This window comes from Lactuca virosa, chromosome 8 (genome assembly GCF_052849685.1).
Source record: "Lactuca virosa cultivar CGN04683 chromosome 8, Lactuca_virosa_CGN04683_v6, whole genome shotgun sequence".
In the NCBI taxonomy this organism is placed as follows: Eukaryota; Viridiplantae; Streptophyta; class Magnoliopsida; order Asterales; family Asteraceae; genus Lactuca; species Lactuca virosa.
Window position 1 is genome coordinate 58,355,904 of NC_136433.1, and position 27,392 is coordinate 58,383,295.

General features: G+C 31.9%; 1 protein-coding gene across 1 annotated transcript; it reads left to right on the plus strand.

Annotated features, from left to right (window-relative positions):
* Positions 1-218: 218 nt before the first annotated feature.
* On the plus strand, positions 219-26,180 carry LOC145129173 (agamous-like MADS-box protein AP1). Its single transcript, XM_079063900.1, has 8 exons — positions 219-614; positions 23,956-24,031; positions 24,211-24,275; positions 24,381-24,480; positions 24,574-24,615; positions 25,341-25,382; positions 25,539-25,660; positions 25,867-26,180. The coding sequence occupies exons 1-8, from the start codon at positions 430-432 to the stop codon at positions 25,985-25,987; spliced, it is 753 nt and encodes a 250-aa protein (XP_078920026.1). The 5' UTR covers positions 219-429; the 3' UTR covers positions 25,988-26,180.
* The last annotated feature ends 1,212 nt before the right edge of the window (positions 26,181-27,392 follow it).

Below are 27,392 nucleotides of genomic sequence, written 5' to 3' on the forward strand. Positions count from 1 at the left end.
TGACTGTTTTTGTAAGGGTAAAGACGTCTTTTTCTGGGACCTTCTTCTTACAGTACAATTATTGTTGTAAGGAACAAACAAATTGTTGATGTAGTTTGATGATACTGACCAACATAGCTGGGACATAACTCTTTTGGCATCTAGGCACTCTTGTTTTAGATCTTCATTAAATTTATTTATATAATAACTTCTTCCCCCTTTTTGCTGAAACATGGAAGCCAAGGGTGTTCAAAGTCCATTAGAGAAAAAAGGAAGGGTTCAGTGAAGCATAAAAGCAAACCCCCCCTACCACCCACTCTTTCTAGAAATAAAACAACAAAAACCTGATCACAGCTTTCCTTTTCTAGCCAAGAGTATCTTCAGTTTCAGGATTTGGTTGTTTGGTTTTCTGAAGATAGATTGATCAGAGAAAGAAAGAGAAAAGAAATCATGGGTAGAGGAAAGGTACAACTGAGGAGGATAGAGAACAAGATTAACAGGCAAGTAACTTTCTCAAAGAGGAGAGGAGGGTTGTTGAAGAAAGCCCATGAGATCTCCGTTCTTTGTGATGCTGAAGTTGCCTTAATTGTCTTCTCCAACAAAGGAAAGCTCTTTGAGTTTTCTACCGACTCTTGGTACCCTTTTCCTTTCCTCTTTTATACATCTATATATTTCCTCTCTCTATATATATTCTTATTTCAACTAGGGTTCTAAATCTGTAACAATTCTCAAAGCTTGTTTCCAAAAACAAAAAAAACCCAAAAAGCAACAAAAATAATATTTTTAATTAATCTAAACCCACTTTTGGGATCATAAAAATATTAAGGCAAACCAATCAATTCGGATCTACCAAAAACTAATATTACTTTTAATATATTTGTTTTGTATCAACTATATATGGGTGTTGTCTTCGATCCAACAGTGTTCTCATGGAATATATGTGAAATCCTCAAACTTTCACCTGGTTTTCATTTTTTATTTTTTATTTATTTAATTTTTTTTTTTTTTTGTGTGTGTTTGGATACTCTAATATAGATATCATAAAGAAAAGGTGATTAACGTCTGATCTTCTTATTAAGTAAATAATCATGTTTCAAAGCTGCTTCGTTTTCGCATAATTTTGTCTCTTTACTTTCTTATCTTATATATAAAAAGTAACAATTACAATCAAATTTTTATATGTATAATTTACTAATCCTTGAAGAATTTAGAAAGGGTCCGTACTAATTTATCTAGTATGAGTAGGTGTCTTTGATCTTAAGGGGAATCTTTAATTATGATATACATAAATTGAGTTAGAAACACAACCATTTTTACCATGTGTGTTGAATTTTATAGCTCTAAATTTTACGGGATAATGTTCTCTACCTCTTCTCCTTCGATCGATACATTTCCATCAGATTTTCTTAATAAAATCTGACCTGGGAATATTTCTTTTCTTGTTTCTTCTGTATTAAAAGTTGAGTTGGGGAATTCATGTCAATTTTTTTAAAAGAATATTTTTATTGTTTGGATCTACAAAAATAAAGAGAATCAATACTTGAAATTAAGTATATTTCTTGGAATACTTTTGACCTTATATTTTTTACTTGCACTTTTAAAATCAACTTTACAGCCAACACCAAAGTATTTGGAGATTGAGGGTTTGATCAATGTTCATTCTAATCATTTGAACAAACATTAAAGTCTTTCTTAATTACCATGATTTAGGGTTTCTGTTCTACAACTTAAGGAGAAGCATTTTGGCTGTTTTTCATTTTATTTCCGACCAATTTGATAATTTGTTTGAGTTTTCAAAATGTTTGAGAGTCAGATGCCTCAGCGCACCATTCACATGTGTCAAAACATCAACAAGTTTAAGATCAAAACTAACAGCATTTGGTGATAGGGGACATATATAGGTATAAATATGACCTATGGTAGGTTTCTTTATACATTAACAAAATTGACATATGAGATTAAGCACAAATGAGTATCGAACATCATTATATGTACAATAAGTTAAAAATAACTTAATTATTCAAGGGCATATGGTTCTTATAATATTATCATTTGGCTCTTTTAGTTAGTTACATTAGGAGCATTAACCTGCGGAGAGTTTTTTTTTTTTTTTTTTTTCTCTCTTGTTCTTTCAGGTTCCATATATACAGTTCCGTTTTTCTCTTCTGTTTTCTACGCCTATGAAAAAGGCTAGTTTCCATTTTAATAAGCAAAAGTGAATCATTCATACAATTACCACTTTCTTGCATTGCTAATATCACACGTCACCATATTACAATTTTTAAAGGTGACTCCTAACCAAAAAGAAGAAGAATGTCTTTGATCTCACGATTACTGAGCTTCTTAAGGATGGAGTCACTGAAAGAATCTCAGAAGAAACTATATCAAGAAAGCAGTCGCTGTGTGAATGATTCAATTGCTTATTGAAATGGACACAAGCCATTTTATAGGCATGCAAAACAGAAAAGATTCTCATGACATTCTACGAACCACGTGACAATTAACCACTCATGTTTGACATACTCTTTTTTTTACTCAATCTTGATTTTTTTTACTCAATTTTAAATGCTATGATTAAACATGATAGTTAGTTTCTATGGCAGCTTTCATAGTCTCTAAAACACACACACACACACACACATATATATATATATATATATATATATATATATATATATATATATATATATATATATATATATATATATATATATATATATATATATATATATATATACTTCTTATTTTTTAATTGGACCAAATAGCATCTAAAGCCTAGGCTCCCAATTTATTAGACATTATAATAATATGAAAATTGAACCAAATCCACACATTAATTAATTAAATTGCTACTCTCCACACTCAAGAATTAAGAAAGTTGTGCCAAAACCAAAACTAGGTTATGAAGGTCTTTTATGTTACATTAAGAGATTTGGGGGAGAGTTTATTATTAGTCTCGTAGTCTTTTAGCTTCTCTCTCTTTGGTTTTTTTTTTTTTTTTTTTTTTTTTATTTTTTATAATAGTATAATATCCCTAGTATCCATTGATTTTTCTATATATGCAAATGATTCATTCAGGTGTCTATATATTATTGTGTTCTTGCTTTGCTAAAATCATTCAAATCAAACACATTATGAAACTTGGAAGAGAAAGGAACTGGCTAAATATAGGGAAACCCTTTGTATTTATATGAAATTATTGAAAAATACCTTATAGCAAAAGAAATATTTCATAAATTTTCACCGTTTAATAAATATTTTTAAGGGTTTTAGGTTTTATTCATTTGGTTAAATATATAATACCATGTTGCATTACATAAAGTTACTAAAAAGGACACTTTTTTTAACCTTAATTTGAAGCCTATATATAATAATATATGTATACAAATCCTTCGGTAATTTATAATGTGGCAAAACAATTATGGAAATATATGTATACAAATCCTTCAGGAATTATTAATGTGGTAAAACAATTGGTGTCACTGAAGACGAGGCAAAGTATTGTCAATGTCATTCATCCTGGAATGGTGTAACCAAAAGTGAATCATAGGAAAAAAAAACATAATTTTTTTTAAATGTGTTTAAATGAAATGATTTTTTTCACTAAAAAGTTAACATAATATTTTCTTCAATAATTTAGCCCAGCAAATAAATTAAACGTACAAAAGCAGCAAAATTTCATTTATAAACGGCCAAAACTTATGCAATGGCTTGTTTTCAATATTCAAATTTTCTCTTCGGTGTTGATTGTGATGGAACAACAAGTTTCTTTTAAAAGTAATAGATTTTGCAATTGAGCATTGATCATATATATGTTTATAATTATGCTAATGTTAGATAAGATGAATACTAACGGGTTACCTTTCATTATCTGATAACAAGCACTTGAAAAGAACCATATTTTCTTCTGGGAACAATCATCTTCATCATTGGAATCTTTAATTAAGTTGCTAAGCATTGAAGTTTTACTTATGTTTTATTGTTTTGAATTCTTTTTCATTCTTTACCGAAAAAATAGCTACCTGTGTTAAAATTGAGACAATGTCAGTTAATTAATAGTAACTAAGTTATACAATTATTCTGTTATTTTGAAATTATGATCCTTTTAACCAAAAAAATCAGTTCTTTTACAAGAATTATGTTCCTGCATTTTCAAATAAGAATTTTACTTAAATAATTATAAAAAATAATCTGTCTTTTCAGACACTTCAGTGTATGTTTTCTACAACTAATTGATATTCGATTTGTTTGGGAATGCATGTCTTCTAGTTTAATTTAAAAAATAGTGCTAATAAACTATATATAACTGAATATATATATTAAAAGTATCCAATGCAAACAACTATTCCAAGTATTCTCGATTATTTGAACTATATAATCTAATCCAAATATATAATAATTACAATCAATCCAAACTTCAAAATCATAAGTCGGTTTTGGCATAACTAATCCAAAGATTCGAATTACCGAATCATATAATCCAATCCAAATAATACAAAATTAGACAATTAGGTTTTATCTTAATAGTACATAACCTTATAAAAAAATGTGTATGTATTGCTTTTCAATAAGGTAATAAAGAATGCAAAGAACATTGTATACTTATAACTATAACATAATTACTTTTATAACAAATATAGAAAATGAATGTTTTAGAAAGATAAAAGTGGATTATATATATATATATATATATATATATATATATATATATATATATATATATATATATATATATATATATATATATATATATATATAGGAGTAGGATCAAATGAAAACACCAAAAAGGTTGAGAACGCGAAAACAAAGTATATTCATTTGCGATTCCATGTATTCATTTGTGGAGAAATGATAAATTTTTACGCCTTTAATTTCAATTGAAGAGAAAAGACATATTCATGTTGATTGTGCGTAAAAATTTATCATTTCTCCACAAATGAATACATGGAATCACAAATGAATACATGGAATCACAAATGAATATACTTATTCTCGCGTTCTTAACATTTTAGATGTTCTCATTTGATCATTTCCCTATATATATATATATATATATATATATATATATATATATATATATATATATATATATATATATATATATATATATATATATATATATATATGTTTGGATTTTATAACTAGAAACAGGTTACATTTAAGTACATTACTCATTTTTTGTAGTGTCTACTAGAATATGTGTATTGCATCGATGTTAGTATTAATATTTATGTTGCTTGTAATGAAAACTTGGTTATTATTTAGTAATATTGTTTCAAAACTTATAGAATAAAGGATGAAAATTGAAAGTTAAGTGTTAAACTTTATAAAAAATTGAGTGATCAAGGTGGGACAACATAAAAACATTTGAACAAATTGAAATTTGATTCCTCAAACCTTTTAGAAAAGTTTCGACCTTTATTTAACTAAGTCAACATAGCTCTTTATTCAAAAAGCTACGGTTGCCAAAAAAATTCCTTCCAAGATAATTCCTCGTCTTTAAATGAAAGCTAAAAAGGATCTTGGGTTTTGCTTCAGGCCCGGATGGCTTCACTTTTAGATTCAACAATTAGGTCATAATCGACAACGATATCATTTGTTTCGTAAAAGGATACAAAAGGTTGGTATGTGTGCCTAGAGGTTGTAACTCATCCTTTGATAACCTCATTCCTAAGGTTACACTCTGCTCCGCGTTCACTAAAGGAAAGAAAGGAAAAGGAAACTAGAGAAAAGAAAAGAAAGAGAATGATATTCCTTTCATTTGTCTCCAATTCCTTCCGATTTGGAGGACAGTTTTTAAGGAAGATTAGCATAAATCTTTCTTTCCTTCTCTCATATTCCTTCCAATAAATAAACTTAGGAGCAATGATTTTTTCTCAATCCTCTCGCTTCTTTTTTCTCTCCTTAAATGAAATTCTAGAGCAATATGTTAGTGATCTTCCATTTTCTTAATTGTACATAAAAACTATTGCTAAATTCTAGCCAACATGCCCATAAGAGTAATATCATCAGTATTAAGTAATGTCCAATCTACCTACATAAAAAATGGGCATCTAATTGGAAATATTCTCATTGTAAATGAAATTATCTCTTGAGCTAGAGTTATGAATATGAAGTTGATGTTATTAAAATATTATCTTTTGGTTGGATGATATGAGCTTAAAGATGGTGATGATTGTTGGAGATTGACTTTGATGCTCTTCAGGAATCATATTATTATTATTGCCTTTCAAAGATGAGATGGTTCTAATCACAAAGGAATTAGGGTTGGAGTTTAGACAAACATCATCGGTATTCAAAAGGTTTTCGATTATTTAAACATTCATATTCACTCCTTCTTCAGTTGGAGCATAAGTTGGGAGAGCATTCTCATTTTTGGTATGGCGTGTGGTTGGTTAATCTCCCATATTTGTTATATATCCTAGGCTATGCTATATACCTTTGGTCGGCAACTTAGACGCCCGTGTTAGTGAGAGAAATTATGGCTTTTGTCATTCTAATATTGCTTTTATGTTGATTTAAAGGCATGATTTGAGAGAGGATTTGTAGTATGAGTACATCTTAGCTCTTTGGCTCTTCAATTGGAGAATAGGGATATCATTTCCGACAATTGTGAGTATGGGTGTTAGACCTTTGATATTTTAGTTTCTTCACGAACATATTAAGATCGATGGTGTATGTGGTCCTATTAGCCTTTGAAGGTTACAAGATAAGATGGAGTAAGCTTTTTAATGCATGGTGAAAATCCTCATATGAAGTTTTAGGAGAGGATGTTACATATTCATGTTAATATATCTATTAAGGTCATGGTGTTATCATCCTCTTTATGTCTTATTTGTAGTTCAGATGAGCAAACTAAAGATCACAAGTTTCTCTTTTGTAATGCATTGGAGCTAGCAGGGGACAGATGTGTGTTGAGCCCCCTAATTCATCTCTCTTAATTGGACTATAAGTCTTCAACCAGCTAAATCTCACTATACCTAAAGACCACTGCCCAATTTAAGTCTTCCTTATTCTATACTCAATCTCTTTTAAGCTCATTATTCAAAAAAATTAGATCGACCCCTAGGTACATATACGACTTGGCATGTAATTTTTACATGGTGGGATATTGGCCACTTTTGGTCGGCTGTGGATTTAACATCCATCGTTTCCATGGCCAAATGTTTTGAAACATTAAGAATTCCAAACTTGTTTTGACACAGTGATTTCTACAACTTTGTTGGTGTTATGGAATTGTTGGAACTCCAAGACAAATGTCTTGAATATGGATAATTTCCCCTCAATACTATATATAATTAGGTGCAAGTTATAAGCCAATTGGCGTTGTAATCCATATCCTGAATGTTGTTCCGACTTGTATTCTTAGTGTCTCGCTAACTTGTCGTTTATAGAAGAGAGAGATGACTACTTTACTTTATCCTCTTAAGTCCTAATGATAGTGAACGACCTTGTAATGAAAATACATAAACAACCAATATCTTCATACCAATCTCCGCATTCTTTCACAACTAGCCAATTCTTGCTACACCTATGACATTTGGAACCATTTTTCTTCATGAACTACTACTCCTAACCTAATAGTACGATTTACTTGAATACACACTCTCTATGCTTTAGACATCATTCATACTTCCATTCCCAAGAAAAATATTTGTTATAATAATGAATATCCATGAAAGAAAGAAGGTTGAGGAGGCATACATGATACATGTTCTTCCTTTTTCTACTCTTTCTTTCCTTTTTTCAGTATCGACTATCGATATCTCCACGGTCTCCCTTTGTTCTTTCTGTTTCAGTGTTTTTTCCTCGAGATAATATCTTTATGATGATATAATAAGAAAAAAATCTAATATTTTGGTGACTTGTTCTTGCATTACCTTTTATCAGTTTCAATGATCATCTTCACTTTAACCAAGTCCCATTGGTATATCTTTTGCCTTCAATACAAAAGCCTCCTCGTTAACACCGTTTCATAGCCTTCATTTTTAATATTTTTTGTTTCTCTAAATATCCAAACTATTGTCATCATGGAAAACTTTACCACAACCTATTTTCATAAGCTAAAAAAACTTTATCTGGTCTATCTCGTTAATAACCTCTTAAATCATGTTCGATTTTATTTTATTTTTTATTTTATTCATTCGCATACAATAATTGATTAAAACGTGAAGATCAAGTTTACCTGGTCCATCATGGAATGTACACTAATTTATGTCTCAGAGGTAGTTGTAAACCTAAAGGTGTATTATTGACTAGTAAGCCATTATTTTGGGAGTACCAACTAGTTTGTCGATGAAACATAATGGCATGGATAAAATTCTTAAAGCGTTCTAATAAATGCTCATAGGACAATAATGCAAATAACGTACACAAATAATAATTCTATAATTACAAAGAGAAACTAAACAAACATGTTGCAGAAATTATATATATATATATATATATATATATATATATATATATATATATATATATATATATATATATATATATATATATATATATATATATATATATATATATATATATATATATATATATATACTGCCTTTGCATTCCCAATTATTGTGATGAGCTTAAAATGGTTTTGATTTCCTTTGGTATTGATAAGAAGAGATTGAACTCAGGCCGCTATTAATATAATAGATGTTGTGGGGTATTTAGAGAACTCGTAATAACTTGGTTTTTAAGAAGAATAAATGCTCCCCTTTCAAAGCGGCAACTGATATTTAAATCCTTACATTCAATTGAGTAAAGAAAAAATCGAAGTTTAATTTTATCTCGTGGATTAATTGGTGTATTTTTATTTTAAATATTTGTAATTATATTACAATTCATATAATGATTACAACATTGATGAGAATGAAATGACATTTAATCATACATACTTATAAAGTTAGCATTTTTCCTTGAACCTCATGCATTTGAAACCCTCATAAAAATTTGCAAACACCTCATGCATTTGAAACCTCCTATTTTAATGAATACTACTCAAAAGTCTCTTAATAATGATTAATAATTCAAAGGTTTTATAACTTATATAATATATTTAATAAACAATTAATGAATATTCTACTATAAAAAAGTCAATCTTTTTTAGTAGACACACAAATACAAATCACATACAAAATTCACAAAGAAAACAAGTTTAAAGTTTTTTGTGTTGGTTTGAGGGATTTGAACAATTTTTCGAGCCATGTTATTATGTTGAAGTTTTTAATTTGTAAGTTTGTTATATACTAATTATTTTTTGTATTTTCTTGATTTAAGTATTATTTTAAGAATATCATTGTATGTTGTGGGTGAAATTTTAATGTAGATTAAATTAGATTCATGTTATCGATCATATGTTATGGAAGATGATATATATATATATATATATATATATATATATATAATATTTAATTAACTATTATATACATGTTTGTATGTTCATGTTGCTTCAAAACAATAATTAATTAAAAATAATGGATATGTCATATTATCCATAATATCCATGTAAGCCTTTTTTAAAATGCAAATTGTCTATCTTATCACTTTATATTTTAGTATATGTTTAACATTTTAATTATAACAATAAGTGTTTTTTAAAAGTTTCTTTCACTTATTAATAATAATAAGTGGTTTTAAAATTAATAAGCAATAATTATAAATAATAAAATCAAATTACATGGATATGTGATATTATCCATGCAAGTCTCTTTTGAAATGCAAATTGTCTATCTTATCACTTTATTATTTAGTATATGTTTCACATTTTAATAATAATATTAAGTGTTTCTTAAAAGTCTTCTTTAACTTATTATTAATAATAAGTGGTTTAAAACTAATGAATAACAATTTTAAATGATAATAACATCAAATTATAAATTACATTTAGCTATAAATAAATTGTATTTTAAATGAACATCATTATTGAAATTAGAAAATGATCGCATAAGTAAAAATATAATTAATCAATAATAATAATTGTTAAAAATAATACTAAATAGATAATTATATTTAATTCTATTAATGAAAAATGTGGGTTGATGTCAATGAATATTATTGTTCAAAATAATAGAGATTATATATATATATATATATATATATATATATATATATATATATATATATATATATATTGTTGTAAAAATATTATCTCAAAGTTAATGTCAATAACATAACCATTTTAAACATATATTTCTTAATATTTTAACAATATATTTTTAATCTTCGCTGCGCAACGCGCGAGAATTCGTCTAGTTATTATATAATTATAGCTATAAGTTATTTCAGGAAAATATAAAATATAATTATCAGAGGGTATAAATATACTATCAAGGGATATAGATAGATGGACTTGTATTTATATAGGTTATTATGGTATCTAATCATTTGACTAAAACTCTACAAACCTTAACTTTTAATCACTATTCATATAATTTAGTTTTTTCCTCATAATTAGTTATTTTTTATTCATATTTATTCTCAACCAATAAAAATTAATATGATTAAAATAAAAAAAAACATAAAATCTTTTTAAAATAACCTAAGATCTTTAAATATTTAATAAAATAAGAGAATTTATATGGTATCGGTTTCTTGTTTTATATCGTAATAATAACTTTATTGTCATCTAAATTTTTGTTTTATATCGTCAAAATAACTTTATAATCATCTAAATTTTCCTTCAAGCCATATTTTTTACAAAATAAATAAAACAAAAATAATATATTTATAAAGAATATATATCCATAATGAATTGTTCTCAATCTTTCTCTCTTAATTTTAAGAACCTTTTTTACTTTAGCCACTTTATCGGTAAACATTAAAAGTGGTGATATTGATCGGGTGATGGTAGTGGTGTTATCGCAGGTGACTACCGTCATCGTTGGTTGGAAAAGGTTGGTTGGTTTCTATCCGACCTCCGTTGAAGATGTTTTGTGGTAATCCCAATGATTTTCGATGATGAGAGGCAACACTTTTGCGTATTCTGGCGACTTTGTGGTGGAACTAATAAATTAAAAAGAATTAATAGTATACATTAAAAATAAACAAATAATCTAATAATCCAACAAAATAGTATTTATTATATAAAGAAAATAATAAATTAAAAGTAATAATCGTATAAAAAGGAATTATTCATACAAGAAGTTAAAAAAATCTTAACAAAAGAAAATCTATGCCTAAAACTAGATTGGTGTTTGAGGTAAGACTAGAATGGTGTGTAGAAAAAAAAATTCTGGTAGAAATTATACATATATATATATATATATATATATATATATATATATATATATATATATATATATATATATATATATATATATATATTGAACCACTTGAAAAGACAAGAGTCTACACACGTCAAACACCCAACTTTGACAACCCAAAATAGAACCCCTGATTCCCCAAGTAAAATAGCTCTCGACATGCGAGCAAGACCGGTCGTACCAGTTCATGCTTGAAATGATTCCCCAAGTAAAATAGCTCTCGACATGCGAGCAAGACCGGTCGTACCAGTTCATGCTTGAAAACTTAGACGTTTGTTTAATCATGATAAACAAATTTGGTTGTATTTCATCTTGTACCTTCATTAGGATGCTTGTGTCTTTCTAAACTTGATTGTGTTCCAAGATTTCCATACAAACAAAATAGCGAAGTACACCTATATACGAGTAAACTTGAATTTTTTTCTTCAGTAAGCTACACCAATATGCCTTAGACATTATTAAAGGGATGAGTGAGCCACGAAGTCCGTACCTCTCTAGGAATATGCCCATTTATAGACAACTCTAGCAAAAGAGCAGGTTAGAAAAGTATGGTTCACAGATTCTGCCACGATTTTGCAAAACAAGCATCAATGTAAATGTCGGGCGGAAGCAGTAGGGGGGCTAGTGAGTGTTGCGCCGCCTAACTCAATTGCTATTAGTGTATTTTTCCTTAAAACCCATCGGCACCGTTTTCTTTTCTTTAAACAAGGTAGTGGTACAAGTAACAATACACTATTTACAATCACTTTTTTTTACTTCTAATATATGTTTTTTTATGTTTTAATATATATTATTAAATTAAAAAGTTTGTATTTACCATAAAAACACGAAAAGTAAGTGAATGCTTTAAAACTAAATAATATGATATAAAACTTTCTAAAATCTGGTACAAAGAAATTAATTACCATATATATATATATATATATATATATATATATATATATATATATATATATATATATATATATCACAATAACCCCTTTTATTAAAAAAAATTATGATTCCGTCCCTAGGTAAATGAATTACTATACCACGACGAGATAGATTTGTAGCTATATGTATGTGGTTGAAACCTGCTCTTCGAGAGAAGCAATATACTTTCAAAGGAATTCAATTAGTCCAAATCACCTCAAGCTTAAACCTAACTTGTCCTCAAGTTAGAACAAGACTAAAATGAGCTCGGGATGAGCTAAACTAAAAAGGAAAAAGAAAGATACCGTAGAACTTGGTCAACATCAGTCAACATGGTCAGAATCAGTCTTTCATGGACCCTACACATCTTCAAAATGTTCCCCGCTTTAGAACCATAAACCACATTCTCAACCACTTGATGGGCGAATAGATCACCACTGGATTTAATCGCAGTGTGCAAGACAAGGGAAACAGAGGATGCGCCCAGTGGGGGCACTTTAAATCACCAATGTAGACCATAGTGCACGAAGGAATGTCGCATCTTCACACATTATGATTCCTACATTTGTCAGGCTAAAGTGTATAGTACGAGATAGGGTTTTGCAGCGTTGCCTCCGGGCAAACATCCGGTTTCAGAGGCTTCTCCCTTGTACTGTCATTTATAGTTTACCGTCTCATCGTCATAGCCTTTTCTCACCAAAATCAAAAATAAAATAAAATAAGAAAATTATACTTAACCTAAACTTAAACCTAACAACTTAAATCTTCAATCTTGAACTTCTGTTATTTGGACTTCAGCCTCGTTGTAGCTCGATCTCTCTCTTTTTTTTTTTTTGAAGAGAAGTCTTGAACTTGGATTCTTGTTCTTCTTTTTGTGTTGCTCTTTTTCTTCATTTTTCTTCTTTGTTTTTTTTTTTTTGTTGCTTTTCTTTAATCTTCTTCATTGTTTCTTTTTGTCTTCACTTTTCCAATTTCTTCATTTTTTTATGTTTTCTTCTTGGAGGTTTAAGGAATTTCACCATGAAACATAGGATGGGGGCTAACATTAACACCTCATGATCATTAACAATGTGCCAAGATCAACTAAAAAGGGTGGGATATGACTCAAAAATGGGTGTTACCGAAAAAACTTGGTCCCAAAAGATGTGAATTGGGGGACCCACTTCAAAGTTCATCAAGCACCTCAATGCAAGGTGTGATAAACAAAATCTATCAAACTATCTACTCTAGACCCCTAGAAAAATGATGACCTATCTTAAAAAGGTGGTGAGAATCTAACTAAGCAAGGCTCGGACGAGACTCGGGAGTACTAAGGGGTATTCCCCCCAAAACCAAGATGCGAGTCTTCAATGTCTTCTAAATACCTTACCGGGCTAATCTTTGCTCGCACACATCGGTTTGACCAACCACATACCTCCGCACCTAGACCCAATCAAGCTACCTGCATCTCAGCCCCACACAAGCGGTCTCAAAGTGGTCTGTGAGGCTCAAAACGTGTCCCATTTATCCAATACAAGGAATTCCATATCAAGACCCGGGACCAATCTATGATTCAATACTTATGACTCGACGCTATGGTACCTGTAGGGATGAGAAGTAAAGAGAGAACAAAAATGCATGAACATAAACTAGAATGCAACTAAAAAGTATGAAATTCAAAAAGAAAGAAATAAAATATGCAATATTTTTACTAGAATGCAACTAAAAAGTATGAAATTCAAAAAGAAAGAAATAAAATATGCAATATTTTTGAATTTTTATGCAATTTTTATGAATGGCCTAAATGACTTACTCTAAATACAACTATATACAACCTAAATGCAACAAAAAAAATAAAATATAAGAATACCTCACCCCAAGCTTAAAATTAAGCATTGTCTTCAATGCTTAGGATGATAGTAAGGAAGGATCGTACCAGGATAAAGGTGGAGGAGGCCCGCAAGGACGGTACGGAAGTAACACATGGGTCGTACAATGATGTGTGGGTGGAGTTCTTGGCCGACTAAATACACATGGATGAAAGCTTGGTCGCACAAAGGAAGCATATGAAATGGCTCGAATTTTTCTTATGAAGTGGCATATTTGCGCGGGTGGGGGGCAGTCTCACAAGCTTTGCGCGGGTGGGGAGCAGCCGCGCGCATACATCATAATGAAACTCGTGTGGGGGTAATTTGAGCTCGGATTTTGCGCGGGTAGGGTTGGGTCGCGCAACGTTTGCGCGGGCACCCGCGCAAGTTGCATATTTTTGACACTTTTTGCATACTTTACCAAGATCATTGCTAAACCTCAGGATGCTTATTTTTAACCAACTTCAAGCCTAGAAACATCAAAACTTTAAGCGGAGATTATTTATTCACAATGCATTTATTTAACGTCTTTGCCAAGACATGGTCCTGCTTCCTTCAATCCTCATAAATCGGAGTTTCCAATGTTACGTTGTCGAATTTTCCCATGTCAAAGACTTCATAAATTGGTTTCAAGCGGTGCCCATTCACTTTGAATATTTGATTCGTATCCAAACTCCTAATTTCAACCGCACCATGATCAAACACTTTTATAACAATGAAAGGTCCGTGCCATCGAGATCGCAATTTTCCCAGGAATAACTTTAAACACGAATGATAAAGAACTTTTTGACCTGGAATAAAGTGTTTTTGGGTTATGTGCTTGTCATGAAATGCCTTTTTCTTCTCTTTGCACCTTTTGAACCTTTTAATTATCTTCTTCTTGACTACTTCCATCATTGGAGGATTCAATCTTCTTTGAGATTCTCTCTTAGGCTTGCAATAATCTTCCATAAGAATCTTGTGTGTGCATGATTTAGGGCTTATCCCGTTTTTTGGCTCAATCACATCAACCCGATACAATGGAGAAATGTTGCTAGGGTACCTCATTGCTTCAAAGATGTTGAAGTGAATGATCTCTCCATCAAACTCCATAGTAATTTTCCCTTTATGGACATCAATGATCGTGTGAGCGGTATTCATGAAAGGTCTTCCAAGGAGGATCATAGATGATTTGGAAGGAGTCTTCTCTTCAAGATCAATGACATAAAAATCCGTGGGAAAAACAAATTGATTAACTTGTACTAACACATCCTCCAACACTCATCTTGGAGACACACTTGACTTGTCCGCTAATTGAATGATTACTCTGGTTTCTTCTAAAGGTCCAACATTGAGAGATTGAAAAACCGAGTATGGCATCACATTGAACGATGCTCCAAGATCTAGCATAGCACTTTCAACATGCAAATCACCGATAGTGCAAGGGATAGCAAACATTCCCGGGTCCTTGCATTTGGGTGGTAACTTCTTTTGGATGACCGCGGACACGTTTGTATTGACTTGAATCTTTTCATTTGCCTTGAATTTCCTCTTCTTGGTGCACAAATCCTTGAGAAATTTTGCATAACTTGGAATTTGCTTAATAGCATTCAATAGTGGAATGTTGATTTGGACCTTGCGGAAAGTTTCAAAGAATTCATTTTCTTCCTCGTTTTTCTTTGAAGCAGCTAACCGGGAAGGGAAGGGTGGTGGTATGACCAATGGTTTGATGGTCTTGTTGGAAGATTCAGGTTGCTCAATATTTTTCACAATCGGTTCCTTTATAGGAACTACAACCTTTGTAGGCTCAACAATAATAACCTCATCTTCTTCTTCCCTTGAAACTCTTTTGGGGTTGCTTTCTCCAAGGTTTTTCCCACTTTTCAAGGTTATTGCACTCACATTCGGATTCTTCTCGGTCTGAGATGGAAGTTTACCCCTTTGTTTTATCTTGTTGAGAGCGGTGGCCAAGTCTCCAATTTGTGTGCTTGAATGTTGGAGAAGGTGTTCTTTGTCTCTTGTTGAAATTGTGTTTGGATTTGAGCAAGAGAAGTGACAAGTTCTTGAAGACTCATGTCATGGTTACCACTTGATTGGCCTTGTTGTTGAGGTTGTTGGTAATTTGGAGGGATATAAGATGTTTGTGGATATGGAGGATTTTGGGAAGGATATTGTGGATATTGGGGTCTCGTCATAACATTTGGTGGGTTTTGCTTTCGTGGGTATGGGTTGTTTAGGTTATTCCTCCAATTTGGGTTGTAAGTGTTTTGAAATCTCATGGGTCTTGGTTGACCTTGATATTCGCCCATTGCATTAACATCCTCTGGTTCACTACCAAGTGAGGGACACTTATCCGTATAATGTCCCGTCATTGCGCAAATTCCACACACCATTAATTGTTGGCCACTTCCCACCACCATTTGACTTAACACATTATTCAAATCCAAGAGCTTTGATTCCAAGTGTTTGGTGTTGCTAGCTTCACCGACCACTTGTGGAGAATTTCTCTTCATTTCATTTCGGGTCCCAAAGCTCCTTTGATTTTGAGAAATGGTTCCAAAAAGTGATCTTATCTCTTGAGGTGTCTTGTTAAAGATGTCACCACCACTCGAAGCATCAATCATCCTTCGATCTTTTTCATTCATGCCCTCATAAAATTGTTAAAGAAGTAGTTATTCGGGTATGTTGTGTTGAGGGCAACTTGTACACAAGTTGTTGAATCGCTCCCGAAAATCATGAAAAGTCTCATTCTCCTCTTGACGAATCCCCAAAATGTCACTTCTTTGACTTGATATCCGGGAGGTGGGATAGAACTTGCTATTGAAGGCTTTGAGTAACTCTTCCCATGTGTGAATAGATGCCGGTGGTAAGTCGAATAACCACTCTCTAGCTTTATCTTCCAAGGTGAAAGGGAAGGCGGTTAGCTTGAAGTCATCCAATGTCACATGTTCGGGCAACATGCTAACACATATCATATGAAAGGACTTCAAATGCCTTTGAGGATCTTCTCTATCCAAACCATGGAACTTGGTGAGTTGATGTATGAAACTTGACTTCAATTCAATCCTTCGACGGTTTGCGGGATAAACAATACCAAGGGGTGTGTGGGTAACATCCGTCTCCATCATTTGTCTAAGTGTCAACTCTTGAGGGGGATTGGGTGGATTGGAGTTATTGGGATATTGGTGCATGTAATTGGGAGGTTGTTGGTAAGGTGGGTATGGGTATTGTTGGTGATTGTACATTTGTGGTGGATAAGGTTGGTAGTTAGGGTATTGGTTGTAGGGAGGTTGTTGTTGGGGGTACATTGGTTGTTGGTACATTAGAGGTTGTGGGTAATGAGGTTGATTTGGTTGATGTGCTTGTGGTTGTTGAACTTGAAAAGCATTGTTTTGAGGTTGGTTATTTTGATGGAAGTTTTGGTTTTGTGGTTGTGGTTGTTGATAATTGGGTTGATTTGGTTGATGAGGGGGTTGATTCCAAGGTGCATATCTATTAGAGGTTCTAGGTTTTGTTGTCTTGGTTGTTGGGGTGGGGTATTGGCATCTTGATTGTTTGGGTTTGGGTTGGGATTGTGAGGTGGAGTGTGATTCATGGCTATGTAGTTTTCAAACGAAATGTCTTCAAAGGAATGACCAACAATTGGAGAACTCGGCTCGGTATCGGTATCACTTGAAGTATGAACTTGATCTTCTATGTTGATTAGTGGAGAAGAGGAAGAAGCTTGAACTAGTTGTTGTTACTTTGCTTGTTTGGCTAACTTTTTCAACCTTTTTGCTTCTTTTTCAATTTCCGGATTGTAGAGTAGTTCACCGGTTCTTGTAGACCTAGGCATAAACAATCAAATAACAATAACCAATTTCCCCGGCAACGGCGCCAAAACTTGATGGGATGTCAAGTCCCCCAAGCAAATTACACCCTTTGTTTGCAAATAAAACGTAATATAATGGTAAAAAGGGGTATCGATCCTTGGGGAAATGGTTGTATTCAATCACCAATGCAATCCAATAGAACTAGTGTAAATAAACTAACTAACTACAATTAAACTAAAAAGGGGGGGGGGGTGTTGTGATTGCTTGAAAACTAAAAGACTTGAATAACTAAAAAGCTTGCAATTAAGCAAGATGATGAGATGCTCAAATATTGAAGAGAATTGGTTAACCAAGGCAATTCAACACAATGAACATTTGTGTGTTTATCATTAGGATTCAACATGAAGCTTATCATTCATCCCAAATTGGTTATAGCAATCATGAAGCATGATATGCCAAGATTCCTCATAGGTAGTATGGAGGTTGGGGAAGCCCACAACACACCTTCTTAATCAAAATCAAAGATCTAATTGAAGCAATTGAACCCAAGAGGTCGATTAGCCTTAAGAATGAAGGAATCCCCAATTCCTAGAGGATGTCAATGCTTACACATCCATAAAGGAGTTATGATTCATAAGCTAGATATGATTTCTACCATCATAAAGCCCTTGTTCTAAGTAAATTCAATGATTCAATGCTAAACCAAAGAAATAAACCAACAATTGCTTATTCAAGTACCAAGCTCATGATCAAAGCATTAAACAAGCATAGGAAATATGAACTAGAATCATAGACATAAGATAAATGATAAATAAACATGAATCCTTCAAAAACCCACAAACATTCAAAGGTTTTAGCCAAGGCTAACCAAAATAGAGAGTTTAGCCACTCATGGCAATAGAATAACAATCACAAAAGTCTAATTGCATAAAGAAACTACCAATAACTTGAAAAGATGAAAAAAAATGAGTCTCAAGCTCCAAAATCGCCTTCTTCTGGTCTCCAATGGTGTAAAATCGAAGTGATAGCTGATAGATCTCATCCCCCAAGGTAATGGCAAGCCAAATGACCAAAATGCCCAAAACTGGGCAGTTGCGCGGGTACCCGCACGACGGAAATTCCACCCGCGCAAGTGCTGCTGGAATGCTATTGGCTCCTCCACTAACCATCCCACTACCAAAGATTCCCTTGGTCCCCTCCATATCCCACATGATTCAAATTAACCAATCATCTTTTAGCTTTAAATATGGATGCTCCAAGCCCAAAATAACAATCCATGATCCATCTTCACAAGCCCACTTCATTCCAAATCTTCAACTTTTTAAGCCCAAATCTCCTTTGATGGATCCGTAAAGCCCAATAATGCATCGAGAAGCCCACTAAGCCCAACTCCAGTCAAACCGCAACCTCAATGAGCCCAAAACCCTGCAAAATATCTTATGAAAAATAGAAAATACCCGACACGATCCATGATAAAAAAATAAAGAATATACAAGGCAATACTAATAAAAAGAGCAAAAAATATTAAAATAAACTAATAAAAATAAGGAAATAAAATAAGCTATCGCCAAACAAGCTCTAAATGTAAGGAATCAAAGTTAACATCTACCATGGTTCTATTTAAGGATTTGAATGTAACATACATGTCCATCACTAACCCAACTCCAATAATCCAGGTTGGATGACAAAAGAACATCACCACAATAGTCGTAAAAGTTTAATCATTTCTTGTGATTCCTATCCAGAATGCACCGTTCTCTTCCACTCCCAAACAAAATCTCCATAATTATTACTTAATCACTATATTAGCAATTAGGAAATTTTAGGTAGCTTCAATAACATAGTGTTAGGATTAAGGAGTTCACTAAACTGATAAACATAATCACACACACCAAATAAAGATACAAAGAAAATAAAAAAAACACAATAATTTAATATGGTTCACTCGATTATAAAAATTAACTTATGTCTACAGACGAACTAGGGAGAAGTTTTATCAATAATAGTCGTCACACATTTTTGTGTTAGGGTTACATTCATACAAGGGAGCTCTACTTAGGGGTGTTCGTTTGGATGGATCGGTTCGATCTAATCCAATCAAGTGAATCCAACTTGATTTTAATGATTCGAATAGTTCAAACTAAATTCAAATCCGATCTCATCTAATCCATTTACAATTTGGTTGGATCGATTTTTATAATTTGATTATCAAAAATTGAAACATTTTAAAACGACATATAATTATGATATAACCCAATATTACAGAAGAAGAGAAAACAAATTATTTTGTTGTGATTTAACATTTATAAGAAACAACTAAGAAGTAATATTATAGTTTAATATAGTGTAGATAAAAATAATAATAATAATAATAATAATAATAAACTATTAAGAGAAAATGCATGTTAATGTTTTTTATTAGGCGACACTTTTGATCTTATTTGAAAAAATAAATTACAAAATTAATAAATAATTATAGATATATTAAATAAATAATAAAATATTATTCGGTTTTTTGAATATTTTGTTATTATTTTATAAATCAAAACCAATCTGAAATTTAAAATAATAATTCGGTTTTGTTAAAAACTAATCCAAAAATCCGAATATTTGAAACAAATTGTTCAATCCAAATTGTTTAATTGTATATTTTGGTTTTATCCAAATAGTGAACAACCCTAACTCTATTTATATATAGACACAAGTTGACATGCAGTTATGCCTAAGAAAAGTCGTATACACATTTGACTATTGCTTTAAAACCGCAGTCGCCATACATTGTGGTGCTTAAACAAAAATCACTATGTAGTCTTTTAGTAGATGCCTATACAGTCACCTTGTTGTCACTATGTAATGCTTAGTCTTCGTAGTGGCAAAAACATCCAAGGGAAGATTAGGCTCCATAACATAACACATAGACATTGGGAAATTAATCTTTCAAAGTCAAGTTCCCACGCCAAATATCATTCAAGAAAATAGTTTTATATTGCCAACTCCCATGTTTCTTTTAAAAAGATCACCATGAGAGATGCCATCTTCTAACAAATTTTTGTGTCTCTATAATATGTTCACCCAATCCTCACGACCGACCTCTATTCAAAACATCATGGCCCACCTCTATTCCAAAAAGATCACTTCTTACCATTAAAGACCTCATAATATTATTTTCATTACATATAAGTTCTCGGACTACATCGATTCTCAGATACACTATGCCAGACTAGAAGTCAAAATAGGTTTTCTTATTTTACTTTTATCAATAAACTAGGTTGTTTGGAGCCTGGATGAGGTAAAGTGAGGATAGGTTGAATGTTGTTGAGGAGATCTGTTAGGAAAGGAAAGAGATAGACGAGCAAGATTCGTGTCAAGATGAAGGGTTTGGAATAAAAAAACAGGTGATAGGGAGGAAACCAATGGCGAGAGTGGGATGGGGTATGGGATGTCCTAGAGAGCACTAAAATGGGCGAACTTACTTATGCACCTTTTTGAGTTTTATGCCGTGTTGCAACATGAGGACGTGAAGTATTGTTTATGGTGGCTAGAGGTGTTGGTGAGACATGTTGTCGAAGTAGTAACGGTACCTGCAAAAGAGAAAAGTTGCACCAACAAAAGAATGACTTTCACCCAGGAGAGAGAGAGAGAGAGAGAGAGAGAGAGAGAGAGAGAGAGAGAGAGAGAGAGAGAGAGAGAGAGAGAGAGAGAGAGAGAGAGAGAGAGAGAGAGAGAGAGAGAGAGAGAGATTTAAGGATGAAATAAATTAATAACATTTATATATTTATTAACATTAGGCCATCAAGAGCACTCATCTCTAATCACTTATGTGGTGGTGTCACCTCATCACCACATCTAACCGCTAAGCACTTGGTATGCACACCACTAAACACCACTCTACCTTATATTTTTTTATTTAAAATTAAATAGAAAAATACAATAAAAACATAGATATTATTTTTAAACTAGTTTTTCATTCATTAAAAAAAGAATACATTAATTAAAAAAAAACTACAAAACATAAAAATTCCAAACATAAAAAAAAAAAAAAAAAAAAAAAAAAACTACTCCTTATTTATATATCTCGCTCGAACGGATTCTTTCATTGTGAGAAAAATCCTCATATATTTTCCCTCGTAGTTGACGACTTTAATTTTCAATATCTCTAAATCGTTTTTTGATTGAAACAACGTTTGCGTGTCTACCATTTTTTCTTCCACCCAACTCATCATCACCGCCTTTCTCTCTTGTATTTGGACATATCGATCAAATTTTTCTCCAAAATGATCGTGAGCGTTAGAACTCGAATTGGAAGCCGCTTTCCTTGCTCTATTTCTTCATATCGGTCAATGACGATGTGTATTCGGCCGTTTGATTATTGTTAACTTCCATCGACATTTCTTGTACGCTTCGAACCAAAAGAAGTCTCTTCTTTCCCTTATGTCCTTTCTCTCCATTTTGGAGTATCCTTCAATTTTAGCCAAGGTTTAAGATATGGAAAAACTTTACCAGTTGTCTTTGGTTTTTCATATTGTTTAGATTGTTGTAGATTCCACCGAATTTGCTATATTTTAGTCTCAAATTGCGCCGCTTTGAACTAATTTGCTCGGAATTTCGACATTCACTTCCCATTAAACAATAGAACATGGTTCGAACATTTTCCAAAAATAAGTTTATGTTTGAGCCTCTCTGTTTATGGGGTCTTGGGAAGCCGAAACTCATGCTTGTGTTAATTTCTATTCTGCCTCTTTTGTCCAATTCACCTTTTCGTTTTGATTGGTTGAAGTGGTAACCGTGGGTTTTTTTTCTTTCTTTTTTTGGTCGGGGTGGTGGTGAAGGTTGTGTCGCGGGTTAGTCATCGTAGCCACCACAACCAACCACGATCACGGCCAACAACGGACTTCCGAGGTGGTGTTCGTGGTTCGTAGTTCATGCCAACCTGAACAACGGAGCCCTCTGTGGAGAGTCTGGAGGGCCTTAGTTTAAAATGTATATTTATATATCTTACAAACACTTAGAAGAATTTTATGAACAATTTTTAAGAGTTTTATAAACAAACAATTAATAAAGGGTAATCGTGTCATTATTATTATTTACATTCCAAATCATGTGACATAATTACAAACAATGTTAAAAAAAATCCCGACTAGTCACCGATTAGTCCCTAGGGGTAGGTGGCCAACTAGGTGACACTTAGGCATTTATCACAATCTATACAATTAGTGAAGCTTTATAAGCTTATAAATTTTTAATGTCTTAAAGATGTTCTAGATCAATATAAAACTTTTTGAGGAATAATATGTGTTCTTTTAATCATGTGTATCTATTATGTTATGATATTAGTTATATTCATCTGTTTTTTTTATGATATTAGTCATATTTATTTATTTCTTAGAATTTTTTTTTTTTAATTTTATGGTCTTGACTAGGTGATCACTAATCCCCGAGTAGTCTTTAGTCGCCGATAGACCAGCCTAGAGTAATCTAGCGGCTTTTGCAATCAAAAATTAATTAGGGTGTCTATATGGCAAATTGGGGTGTCTTTTAGCCAACCCCATATATAAAAGATTTGGATTAAATTCCTTTGAATTTTTTTGTCAACCAGACACATTATAATTTTATTTATTTAAATTCCAACACCCTTGCACTCCATTTTCTTTAAAAGATTTATAAACATTCTAATAACCAAACATATACATGTTTGGTAGAACGTTCATTGTTTAAGCTTAAACTATAAGGAGGGTTCCAAAAATCACTTATTGAAATATACGTCTTATAGGCTAGGTATTTTTTTTCTTTATAATTTGTATCATCTTCAATTTATTTCATATATATTTTCCTTCTTTTATCTTGAATAATTCCTTCCTAATTATCTATAAAATGTTTTAATCCATCTATTTTATATTTCAAATCTATCCGTTCTATTAGAATATTCAGCTCAGTTTTACATGTTTATCCCCTACTGTGGTATTAGTACTGTTCAACTCTCATGAAATACAATTCTATAATACCTTATGTTAAACCTTTGGATTCTGGTTTCAAATCACTTGGCGGAAAAGAAAGATCCAATAGGCAACGATTTTATCTACTGAACATCTAAATTTAAAAAAAAAAAAAAAAGTGTTTAAATTGGAGTTTTATGTTTTTATTTAATGTTTTTGTTTTGACTTGCCACAGCATGGAAAGCATCTTGGAGCGATATGAGCGGTACTCTTACACTGAGAGACAGCTAGTTGCAGCCGATGCTGCACCGGTACCTTAATATTTCACTTTCTCACTGCTAAAGAATCATTCATTCATCGTACCTGACAATATTTTCACTCATGACAAATGCTTTTGATCTAGTTATTTCAACAGGATAATTTAATTTTTACAATTTGTTTCTGATCTTTCAATGATGACATGATTGACTCTGTTTGCATATATACACAGAGAAGCTGGACCCTGGAGTACAACAAACTTAAATCTAGGGCTGAACTCTTACAAAGAAATCACAGGTGCATTTTTTGTATTTATTCTTTCTTCTTCTTTCAAGAAAGGAACTAATCTTTTTCTTTTTCTTTTTTTTTAAAAAACTTTTGGTTGTTTGTTTGATTGTTTAGGCACTATATGGGAGAAGATATAGAGTCATTGAGCTTGAAAGAAATCCAAAATTTGGAGCAACAGCTTGATACTGGTCTCAAGAACATTCGCACAAGAAAAGTATGCATGCATATATATACTAGATATTTAATTTGTTAAGTACCTTATATATATAGTTTTAGATCATGAGTCACTGAAATTTTTATCTTGCAGAATCAACTCCTGCATGAATCAATCTCCGAGCTTCAGAAAAAGGTGGTGGATTTATTTCCTTTCCTTTTTGCATTTTTTTCAGGTTATATCTGTTTTTGTTATCTTCATTTATTTATTCAGAAAAACTAATTCACCATTTCACAATGCCTCAGTAAAATATTTTCTTTATATGTCTTTAATCTTCATAAAAAAATTGTTATGTTTCTTTAAAGTCTTCATTAAAAAGACTGGCATGTTGGTGTTGGTGATGGCGGCGGGTGGTATTGGTGGAGGTGGAGGTGGCGGTGGTGGTGAAGGAGGAGAGACGGCGGTTGAATGTGGCGGAGGAGGTGGGGATGGCGGCAGTTGTAGTGACAGCGGAGGTGGCAGAGGAGGTGGTGATGGTGGCGGAGGCGGAGGTGGAGGTGGAAAAAAATATCATATTAGGGTTACAGCTTAAAAAATGACTTTCAAAATCAGAAACTATTTATTGTCTTTAGGAAAAGAAAATGTCAAATTATTTTATGTTTTTTTGTCTTTTGAAAAACATACAGTTTTTTTCTCAAATATTTTTTTTGCTAGACAACAAACGACACTAATGGTTTAACAAAGAAGATAATTATCAAATTTCAAAGATTAATTTAACCATGCATAATAGTTTTCACTAAACGATATAAAACACAGATCTATCCTTGCAGTCTAGTAAAGTTAAATGTCCATTTTCATTATATGATTTTTTAGCAACTTCTTCCATTTTCTCATGCATGACATTAATATTGATTCACTAGGGAAAGGCCATACAAGAGCAGAACACTACGTTGACCAAGAAAGTAAGTTTCGTTTGCTCTTCTTCTAATTCAAAATAAAATAAAATAAAATAAGAAAGAAAGAAAAAAGTTGATAGGTTTACACTCTCGCAAATTTCTTGAGTTTGTTATTGTCAAATTGGGCAAGTGTGTGATATCTAGTGTGTATTCTATGAATAGATCAAAGAGAAGGAGAAAGAAAAGACAGTAACACAAAATGCTCATGAATGGGATCACCATAACTATATGGAAACCGATCCATCCTTCCTCATGCCACCACCACCTCCCTCTCTCCACATGGGGTAATCGGTTTTTTATATTATATTTGCCATTTAATTGCGATTTTTGTTTTTATATATAAGCTTTCTGTGATGCATATGTATTGATTCTCTTCTGATTATGAGAAGGCCACAATCACTGGCTTGAAACTCAGTGTAGCGTACATTATTCTTATGATCATTATGCCAAAATCAGGGATCATTATAATTTGTTTTTATATGTGATGTAGAGGAAATTACAACCAAGGTGGTGGTGGTGGTGAAGGAGAAGCAGCTGAAGGAAGGACAAACGAGCTTGACCTCAGTCTGCAGCCAATATATTCTTGCCACATGAGGTGCTTTCCTTCATAAATGACCTGGTGTATCCCATCAGTGCTTTATAATTATAAATAATGCTTATGTTAATTTAAAAATTAACGAAGAAACAAAATCATCCAACAATCAACAATCAAGTGTTGTGTAATTCCATGTTAAACTACGTTTGCTCAAGAACTATATATGTAACGTATGTATAAAACGAGAACAGAAACACGCTCGTTATTTATGTGTTGTGTGACGATTTATATATGTCTATGTCTTGGTACTAGATCTAAAGAATAATAGTTATTGATCATAACCGATTTAATGTCCATTCTGCACTTTATTTCACATTCAGATAGAACTTGAGCAAAATTATATATATGTAAATTAATTTATGGGATAATCTACCATTCTGCACTTTAAATAAGTATCTTTATGTGCACTTTTTAATAAATGGTAGTAACCTGATCATAATTCAACGTGCAAAGTGTTTACTAGGAGAGAAAATGACCGGCAATTAAATGCTATTAAGAATAAGGGCATACGATCATAACAATGTATGAGATAGAAGTCACGATAAGTACTACAACCAAAAAGATTTTATTGAAGGGAGGAATATTATCACATTTTCATTTTTCCACAGGAACAGGTTATATCGTATATACGGCGGCTGTAAATAATTTAAGGAGAAATTAGTAATAATACCTTAAGGTTTATGATTTTTATGGTATCTTAGAGTGGTCTGTGACAGACATATAATCAAATTTCTAATTGTTACAACTTATTTTTTATTTTTACACTTTTGAAGAGTTATTTGGAAATATACTAGTTTATAACCGTGGTACGGTTACAAAGATAAATAAACTTTCATAGTGAGAATCTAAAAATATTAAACAATTATTTTAAATAAATTATTAATTAAGAGATATTTTTTTAATTATATAAAATTATAATCGTTAATTTAAATAAATACGTGAAATTATATCATCTTATAATTTGTATTAATTTAATTTTAATTTATTAATTTAATGTAATTAGAGTGTGAAATTTAAATTTTTAAATTTGAAATAGAAAATTAATAGGTTGACAAGTGGCATGCATTAATTAGGATGCTAATAGGGTAACACATGGCAAAAAAAAGAATAAAATATGCATTAATTAGGAGGTTTAATATGATGACACATGTCAAAAGAATATTAAAATTATTTTTTTATTAGAATAGGGAGATATGAAGCTTAAGATTGTCTTCTCAGGTCCTATTTGTTTTTCTACAAAAAACATCTTCAAACTATTTTTTGTTGCGCGGCGCGGCACACGCGCAGAACTTGCCTTCTCTCATCAGTTTGTTTTTTTGAAAGACTTCAAACTATAAAACATTTGCACGTGTTCTGCGCGGCACAACACTTGACTTGTCACTTCAAACCTCTTCAGCTTTCATTTTTTCAAATGAATCTTT

Bases quoted from the DNA above. Each gene is read 5' to 3' on its own strand.
- LOC145129173 (XM_079063900.1), top strand. From the start codon at position 430: ATGGGTAGAGGAAAGGTACAACTGAGGAGGATAGAGAACAAGATTAAC. The intron at 24,032-24,210 runs GTACCTTAATAT...ATATATACACAG, and splicing joins TTGCAGCCGATGCTGCACCG to AGAAGCTGGACCCTGGAGTA. The intron at 25,661-25,866 runs GTAATCGGTTTT...TATGTGATGTAG, and splicing joins CCTCCCTCTCTCCACATGGG to AGGAAATTACAACCAAGGTG.